The sequence below is a fragment of the Palaemon carinicauda genome, chromosome 32 (assembly GCF_036898095.1).
Source record: "Palaemon carinicauda isolate YSFRI2023 chromosome 32, ASM3689809v2, whole genome shotgun sequence".
Classification (NCBI taxonomy): Eukaryota; Metazoa; Arthropoda; class Malacostraca; order Decapoda; family Palaemonidae; genus Palaemon; species Palaemon carinicauda.
The window spans coordinates 2126730-2136343 of NC_090756.1; the positions used below are offsets into that span (position 1 = coordinate 2126730).

At 43.9% G+C, this 9614-nt stretch overlaps 1 protein-coding gene across 1 annotated transcript in view; it reads right to left on the reverse strand.

The window, feature by feature from the left end:
* The window catches only part of LOC137625432 (mucin-5AC-like), a 21406-nt gene extending 18981 nt beyond the window's left edge, over positions 1 to 2425 (reverse strand). Inside the window, exon 1 of the mRNA XM_068356341.1 lies at positions 2330 to 2425. Within this exon, the coding sequence (XP_068212442.1) occupies positions 2330 to 2425 (96 nt within the window). The remainder of the gene's footprint in view (positions 1 to 2329) is intronic.
* Between the last annotated feature and the right edge of the window lie 7189 nt (positions 2426 to 9614).

A 9614-nucleotide genomic window follows, 5' to 3' on the forward strand; every position in this document is an offset into this window, starting at 1 on the left:
TTGCAAGTACATTATTTTGATTCCCATATTATACAGTCGGAAACCTATACTAACGAAGTTGGAGATTTTACAAAAAACACAAAATTAAATTTTGGTAGCCCAGCCCAGCCATTTTTGCATATGAAATGTTTTTTTTTTCTTTTAGTTTACTTGTTTTATGTTTTTATCTTCCTCAAAACTATCTTTCTGATTACCCCCATCCTACATACCACACCAGTAATGGTGTTTCCCTAGGTGGAATCCAGGTATTGGGGAATAAAATGAAAACGACTTACAGATGATAGTAACAGAATAATCGGTAATTGTTTACAACACCACGCTCTCCATTTACTCCAAAGTAATGCAATCCTGCAGTTTTCATCTTCTTGCACAGTAATTAGGTGGTTATTTAAATTCAGGGTAAGCAATAACTAGCAAGATATGTTGGGAAAGGGGTTATATAAAGAAAATAACTCGGTTTCCTCACGAAACGATTTAGAACTGACATGTCAACATAGTCAACCAAACAGAATTCGTGATGCCAGTGTACATTAACAGAAGTTCGTGATGCCAGCGTACATTTGATTTACTGTATATTCAAAATATACTTAATTAAAAATTGAGTGATTACTTAAAAGTGTCACTATTTGTAAATTGCATATTTTATGGACACCTTTGAGTAATTAATCCATTTTTAATCAAGTACTGTATATTTTGAATATACAGTATATCAAATGTACGCTGACATCACGAACTTCTGTTTGGTTGACTATGTTGACATGTCAGTTCCAAGTCGTTTAGTGAGGAAACCGCTATTTTCTTTTTATAACCCCCCTTCCCCCTTCCTCAACATATCTTGCTAGTTATTGCTTTCCCAGATTTTGAATAACCACCTAATTACTGTGCAAGAAGATGAGAACTGCAGGATTGCATTATTTTGGAGTAAATGGAGAGCGTGGTGTTGTAAACAATTACCGAATAATCCAACAAATTAAGACGTGAACTAAATGATTGGTTTCATAGATAAGGACAGAAAAACAATTTATTTTCTATAGAAAAACGTGGTTTTTTTTGGAAAACGTATTTTCACTTTAGATAAAAACTTTGATATCTAAGAAATAATAATCAATTCGTTTAGCGTTCGCGGTTCAAATATCCGCTGACCAGTACATAGGAGGGTAAATATATAATACTTAAATTTCTACCCAAATACGTGAACCATATATTTTTCCTACTCGCTATCTGTGTTTTGTGTGTTTCTGACTATGATTATTTTGGCAAACCACCTGTTCATGAGCTTTTGGACACCCTTATATAGACAGTTATGGGGTATAGTGTGTGGGTAAATACCAGAAACCGAGTGAATTGCAGCAATAATAATGATCAGAAATGCAAAATAAACACTAGGTAACTAGTTGGAAAAATATATGGTTCATGTAAGTGGCTGATAATGTAAGTATCATAATTATCTATGCTTCACTTCACGTCCTTCTAATGGTTTTTGCTTCGCCTTGCACTCGCTTAGCTCGCGGATAAATAAAAACTGCAAGCTCTGTATGTACTGGCAAGTATTATGTTGAGCGACGTTCACAATCCCTTTGGCTCGTTATGTTGGGGTTAATTTTTACTTTTACATTAGTAACAATATCCATACACTGAATGGAGAGCGTCCTAATTAATTGCCGACATAGATAAAATTACACTAAATTTCCAAATACATGTAGATTTTACTTCCCTCAAGTTCTCTCTTGGAGCCATCTTTATGTGAAGGTGGTTTAACTCGAACTGAAGGGAAAGGTGAGAAAAAAATGGCTGTTGTAAAACAACATCCAGGAACTTGGGCATAAATGCTTGGAAGCTCCTAATTGGTTAAAAAAGCCAGGTAACAATTACATCATACTAAAAAACAGGAAAGCGGACCAAAGCGAAAGCAAGCAATGCATGCGCAGTAACTCGATATCAGTCTCCCAGATGTAAACAATGAACTTACAGAGAGAGAGAGAGACTTCACGTTTTAATAGACCGATACGTAAGTTATGCCTCAGCCCCTATGAAACATAGAGAAAAATACCAAACTAGCCGGCACTCGTCCATTTCTTGTAGCGAATTTCAGTTTCACTAGTACTTAAAGTATCGTATATTTAACCTTTTCTACTCAAAAAGTTTTTCTGTCTGTAACTATAATTTTACCGAAATATTTTTTATTCTAAGATGAGAGGGGAAACAATACCTAGAGAGTACAGTAATTGTGTTAGTGGTACTTCAATCGAGCACCATATTCTAAATCTAACGGGGAGCTAGTACAATCACAAGCATTATGTTTTGATGTCACCCGTGTTTTTTGCTCTACTGCGGATCGCTTTGCTCGCAAAATAAACATAACATCACTGTTCCTCTGTTCTGACAAGCGGAACATGGGGATCAGGTCACCTTGTACCATAGTCATCTCTGACCCAAATAATGAGTTTTTCTAGGCTGTAGGGTAGTGCATAGGTGGTGGGGTCACTGAACTTTTGTCCAGCAAAATACTTGCCAACTCGGCTAACATGCGTAGCGCAGCTTTTAGGCTACCACTTGCCAGAAGAGAGAAGCCATAATATATGGTTAATTGCAAGCAAAGTAAGCTACAGTGGAGCAAAAACCTCTTAGTGAATAATAAATGTTAGTTCATTAACCAACATATGTAACATGTGTAACATTGTGATTTTTCTTCTCATTTTATAATTCCATGTCAAGTTTCGACTCAATTTTCATAATGCTGGTGTGCATCAGTTACGCTCGTAACCATATACTGCCATACGGAAATTGTCCTGTCAGTCTATATTGAAGGTTAATTTGCAAAATTACCTCATATGAATCTAATACTGTATAGTGTCAGCTCTCTAAGGTCAAATGGATTTGTTTAAGATAAGCCATTTTTTATGGTATTTATAAGGTACCCGTTTGTAGCAAGTCAGCTGCATTGCCATTTTGTGTATGAAGTGACATGGATTCTAGGTTTTGACAGATGGTAAAGTGGTGGAGTACCTTGTAGCTTTAAAGACCCACGTTAGTCACTGTTAAAGTACCATAATTAGCCGTAAATCACATCACGTACTTCTAATGGTTTAAGCTATGCTGTGGCTCACTTTCCTCACGAAATACAAATATCACTGATCCTCGGGTTTAGGAAGAAGTACATGGATGTGCTGTGCATGCCAGTCTTATGGGTCGTTAATTGAGCTATCGTATGTTTGTTCCATTACCGAAATACAAACCACGCTATTTAAATAGGGTATTACTTTCGGCGCAGCTGAATGACGAGCCATTAGATTTTTAACAAGGGTTAACTACCCCCTCGCTAGTTAGCAAGGGGTAGGGGAGGGGTAGCTAGCTACCCCTCTCCCCTCACACACCGGTGAACTGATTCACTTCTCTTTTGGCTCGGGTGATGGGCAGACATGTCTGCTCTCACCCTCGCATTGACAGCCTTAATCTTTTTTGCTTTCTCTTTCAGTTTGTGTATTTGGAAGTTGGCCTCTCTCCTTATCATGCGGAAATGCCCTGGTTTACCCGACCGCCCTTGTGGGACTTATATGTCGGCGGTCGAGACGGACCCTCACACCTTTTGTCCATTCTGCAGAGGTCAACGGTGTGATAAGGATAAAGTATGCAGGGAGTGGTCTACCTCCCAGTGGGAGAGGTTTTCCCGGCGACGGAAGAAGTCTAAGCGGGATTTGTTCCGTAACTGAAATACAAACCACGCTATTTACATGGGGTAATTACTTCGGCGTAGCTGAATGACGAGCCATAAGAATTTTAACGAGGGTTTACTACCCCGCCGCTAGTTAGCGGGGGGGTAGTCAGTGATTGCTTCTTTACTTTTGGCTCGGGCGGAGAACAGACCTGTCTGCTCTCCCTCGCTTTGACTGCCATATTTAATCTGTTTTTGCTTTTTCTTTTCCAGTGTGTTTGAAGTTGGCCTCTACTGACTATGCGTACATGCCCAGGACTTCCCGGCCGCCCTTGTTGGACCTTCATGTCGGCGGACGACACCGATCCCCACACCTTGTGTCCTCATTGTAGGGGCCAACGGTGTGATAGCGGTAATGTATGTATCGAATGTAGGGAGTGGTCTACCTCCCAGTGGGAGAGGTTTGCCCGGCGCCGGAAGAAAAAGTCTAAAAGGGATCTTTCTCCTTCAGAGGCTTCTCTGAAGAGAGAAAATTCCAAGACTACTTCCGTAGCCCTTTCCTCCTCCGTAGCTCCCCCTCGAGCAGTCTCTTCCGAGAGGCCGGCAAGTGGTAGCGTAGACCGTACTGCTGACCGATCCCGGGTTGCCTAACATAGCGAGGCGGCTGCCCCTCCTCCCCCGGAGGAGGATATGAACATTGATTTATCTGTGAATAATCATGATTTGTTGCAGCTTTGGGCTTCCTTGGGGCTGCACGGTTTGCCCTCCAGGGAAGCCCTGTTTGACATGATCAAACTTGGTGCAGCTGTCAAACAATCGCCAACTACAGCAGGGATAGATCCTCTGTATGTTGTTGACGTTGTTGTGACGGAGGCATCTCGTGGGTCTAGTCAAACCCCCGTTCTTGTTGCTGAGGTAGTTGAAGGCTTAAGTTCCCCCTCCGAACACCTTTCGAGGGAGGAACTAAGTCCTACGGTCTCTCGTGCCGGTGATTCTCCCCCACGGGGGAGTTCACTCACAGAGACTCCTCTTCGGAGGCCCTATGATGGTCAGCCTGCTGACCCCATGGCCCCTCGTGGGCGTATAAGGCGGAAGGCTCGTCCTCCCCTTCGCCGTAGAGGCCTTCCTTCCCCTCACAAGGGAGTTAGGAGGCGCCTCTTCGGCTTGTCACCACAGACCTTTGCGGAGGAGATGACTCGCCGTTCGTCGATCCTGCCAGCTACCACCTTAGACCTTTCCGGGGATCGTGTGCGATCCCCTTCTGATGATGGTCGTCCTTCGGGACCCTGTGACTAGTCTCCCTGCTAACCTGCCGTCACCTTTCGAGGATGCTGATGCGTGTTACGCCACACCTGATCCTGCCACTGCACAGGTTCCGGGCCCTTCGGGGCTTAAGGGGACCGTCCGGGTAGGTATTTTGGCATACCAACTTGAAAAATTCAAAAATCGTTTTATTGTCTCTCTGTATAGAGAAACATATCGTACATGCTCTCCAGAAGTTTCAACCCATTATTTTCATAAATAATGATGATACGGGGGTTTTTAATTCATGACGTCATCCTGGGACGTCGTCTGCGCGGCTGATTTTGACAGTTCGTCTTTGCGCGTTTTTTTTTGTATATATACATCGATTTTTTTCGTTTTTTTTTCTCTAATTTCGTACCTCTGGCAATGATGTAGCGTATCAGGGGAAGAGAGCTCAGTCAACCCGCAGTTTGGCGACACACACCAGTACAGTCTTAGACCTCGTGAGAGTGAGACTCACGTGTTTTTGTTTACATTCGCCCACGTGTTTATTAGTGTTTTTTATAATTCCTCGTGAATTTTACATCATGCCAAGGAAAAGCATTGTAAAGAGGGGTACAAGGAAAGAAATTCTTTCAAAATTAGCGAGTGCTCGGGAGGAAAAACTGAAGAAAAAACAATCGATTTCTTTGTCATCAGCTCTCGCATTGTCTGCGCGAGAGAGAGAGAGAGAGGAGCATTCTACCACGACGGAGCTTAGTAGAGAGAGAGAGAGAGAGCAGCCTTCTACATCGGGGCTTAGTCATTCATTTTCGCTGCCAGATGAAGGAGAATTTAGCGAGCCTAAGCCATCCACGTCACGGGATGTAAGCCAGGAATTGCTTTCAAGCCCTCAACCTTCACGCTACGTGAGTGAGGACTCGATTTCACCGCCAGTTCCTGATCATATAATTGGGATTAATATTAGTGATATCCCAGAATATGATGAGAAATACCTAATTTCAAAAACACAGCTAGAAGGAATGATGAAAGGCGTGACTTGTAGAAAGCGAAACTGTAGAAAGTCAGTCAGTGTACACGCAGAAAGGGACAGATGGGATACGACAGTTAGAGTATCTTGTGATGGTTGCCATACGGACATTAGCTACCTCCCCCCAAGGAGGCATGGGAGGGGAAGTGAATGTCATAAACTTGGTGAAGCAAATTTACAAGAAGTGTATCATTCTCTTACTACAGGTATAGGAAGAGCAGGCCTGAATAAAATGGGAGGATTTTTCTGCAAGCCTCTGACAGCGGGATCTTATGCCAGACATAGTTCTTATCTTTATAAAGAAATGGAAAAACATTACAGTGATATGCAGAAATATACGTATGATTATGTAAAGAAATTTTATATAGAAAATAAGTTGGCAATACCTGATGAAAATGGCGTAATAGATATAGATGTGTCTTTTGATGGAACTTGGTTATCAAGGGGCCATAAGTCACACGTAGGTGTAGGGTTCGTTATAGACGTGTTCACAGGAAAAGTACTCGATTGTGAAATTTTGTGTAATTATTGCAAAATATGTGACAAAGGAAATGAGGAAGGACAAGAAGAAGGAAATGAGCCAAATCATAAGTGCAATAAAAACTTTGAAGGAAAATCTGGTGCTATGGAAGCAGAAGAAGCAATTAGAATGTGGAAGAGATCATTGAATAATGGTTTCAGATATAAAACATTTGTTGGGGATGGGGACTCGAGTGCATACAATGCAGTATGTGAAATGAATGAAGGCCAAGGGCCATATGAAGGTGTGAAGGTAGAGAAGGAGGAGTGTATTTGTCATGCCCAAAAAAGAATGGGCCACAGGCTCCTAAAAATGAAATCAGAAGTGAGTGAATATATAACAACAAAAAGCGGAAAACAGATGAAAAGAAGTTTATTGTCAGGAAAAAACAAGTTGACCCAAGCCATTATAAATAATATTCAAGTATATTATGGTATGGCAATAAGAAATAATATAAACACAACAGTGGATCAGATGCGAAATGCTATTTGGGCTATCTATTATCACTTGACATCTGATGATGAACACCCAGTCCATCAAATGTGCCCTGCTGGGTCTGAATCATGGTGTTTTTACAATAGAGCTGTAGCCAAAAATGAAAAAAATACCATCACATGCAACAAGGAAAAATCATCTTGCAGGAATACCCTATGAGCTTCGCACACACATAAGAAGTGTTTTCAATAGTTTGGCTGACCCCAAATTATTGCAAAGATGCCTGCATGGCTGGACTCAAAATCCAAATGAATCTCTGCATTCTAGGCTTTGGATGAAGGGCCCCAAACAAAGGTTTTTTGGCATCCCTAGAGTAAAATTTGCATCAAGGTTAACAGTTTTGGAAAATAATTTTGGATACATGCAAAGTAACTTGATGGTAAAGTTATTTGGAAAAAGTCCTGATATAGACACTTCCCTCAAAATTTATGATACAGAAAGAGCAAGAAGTAGAGAGAGAATAAAAACAAGAACAAAGAAGACAGAGAAACAAGGAGAAGAATATAAAGCTGGAGCATTTTAGCTCTGCAAAACCCTGGCAACAATGAGGGAGGAGGCAGCTCCCAACACCCTTACACTAAGTGTATTAGTAATGTTTTTTTCATTTTTTTTATGAAAAATGCAGAAATTTACATGGCAAATCTTTAGGAGCTCATAACTCGAAAACATACTTATCCGCACTTAGGTACATTTTTCTCAGTTATTTATTGTTCAATTTTGAAGATAAAGATATCATTAAAAAGAAGATTAAAAATGCCACAATTCTGTCTGACAAAATTTTAATTTTCATTTTACTTTTTTTTTCATGATTATTTTACGTCTAGACGAGGAAAAAAAAATAAAAATTCATTAAAAAAAAAAAAAAAGGAAAATCAAAATTTTGTCTGACAGAATTGTTCGGTTGATAGAGTAGTTTTTATGGTAAAAGTTTCAATACAATTGGTATTATAGTAGTCGGGAAAAATGTACCTAAGTTTTTTTTATAAATCATGATTTTTGCTAATAAATCCGAAAGTTTTTGATCAAATGACTTGAAATTTTTATATGATGAAGGTATTATATATGTCTAAAACATATATAGAAATGGTGTAATTTGGTTCATTAGAAAAAAAATGGCGGACATGGCGGACGGTCCCCTTAAGGGCCTTGAGCGCAAATCTGCGCCTCTTGCCCTCAAGCACCAGGTTCACCCTGCGGGCCCTCATGCTGTTGCTGCTGCTGTTCCAGTCTTAGCACCACAGCGCTCACCTGCGCGCGTGCGCGCTCCTGTTCCTGTTACGCGCCAGGGTTCCCCTGCGCGCCCACATCCTTCTGCGCCCCGGCGTCCGCCAGCAGTGCCTGATCTAGCGCGCCAGCGCCCACCTGCGCCCCAGCGCTCCCCGGTTCCTGCCACGTCGCTCGCAGTCCAAGAGGCTCCTACATTAGCGCACAGGAGCTCACAGGTACCTCTGGACTCGCAGCGCCCGTCTGGAGTTAGGCGCGAAACGCGCCCATCGCGCGCAGTTCCAGTTACAGCGCACACGCGCTCGCCAGCGCGCTTCTACATTACAGCGAGCAGACCAAGAGGTGCCTAAGCTAGCGCACAGGTGCTCACAGGCAACCCTGGACTCTCCTTCCAGACGCGTTCCAGTCGCGCGTGACGCTCCGGTTGCGCGGCAGGTTCCAGTCCCTCTCAAGGCGTCTCATGCAACCCTCCAGCGCACACCCGCGCGCCCTGCTCGCCCACCACAGCAGCACGCCCACATCCTGATGCGAGCCCACGATCCCCTGCGCGCCCACAGGTTAAGATGCCTGTTCTCACGGATCAGCGCCCACCTACGCTCCAACGCGCGAACCCACCCTTGCGCTATCCTGAACCTACACACTCGCGCCCTCGCCCGGTTCTTCCGGATACGCGCCCACGCGCCACTGCCCTCTCGCGCCCGCTCCACTAACTTCTCACACCCGCGCGAGCGCGAGATTCCTATGACACGTGATCCTGGACAGAGCCCATCGCGCGACCTCCAGCGCGAGCGTCGCCAGGCGGATAGGTCATCGTCTCGTTCCCCTCCCCGCAAGCGCAGAACAGCGCGCTCGCCAGAGGAGGGCCGGTTCCCGGACAGGTCTATAGACACTTTTGTTTCAGCTTCTCAGGCGAACCCTCATTTGTTGACTCCTCCAAGGGATCGAACGATCCTCTTCCCTCCAGAGGGAGTGTCCGACAGCTCGACTGTCAGCCAGCAGCCCTGGTTCTGGACCCTGGTCAGAGCTCTTGTGCAGGCTATGAAGCCCGTCCTCTCTGACGTGGGTCACAAATCAGTGGCGGCCTCCTCCCCCCTGAAGAGGAAGAGAGGAGTCCCTTCCGTGGAAACACCTCCGAGGACTATTCTGTCTCCTCGCAGATCCTTGCGCAAGGCTCCTTTCCCCCCCCCCCCCAGACTTTCTCTCCCTCCCCTGCGGATGAGAATTACTCATCCTCAGAAGAGTCGGACGAGCCGGACCGTTCCCCCATCGCACCAATGGGGGAAACTCCACCTCTCCCTGAGAAGTCTTCTTGTCCAGGGGTGAAAAAGAGCCTGCACCCATCGTTACTCGAGTCCCGTATCCCTCCCAGGAGGGAACCGAAGGACTCTTAAGACAATCCCCAAGTCGTCAACAAGGATCAGACAGGAGCCAGCTAGACCTTCCGAGGA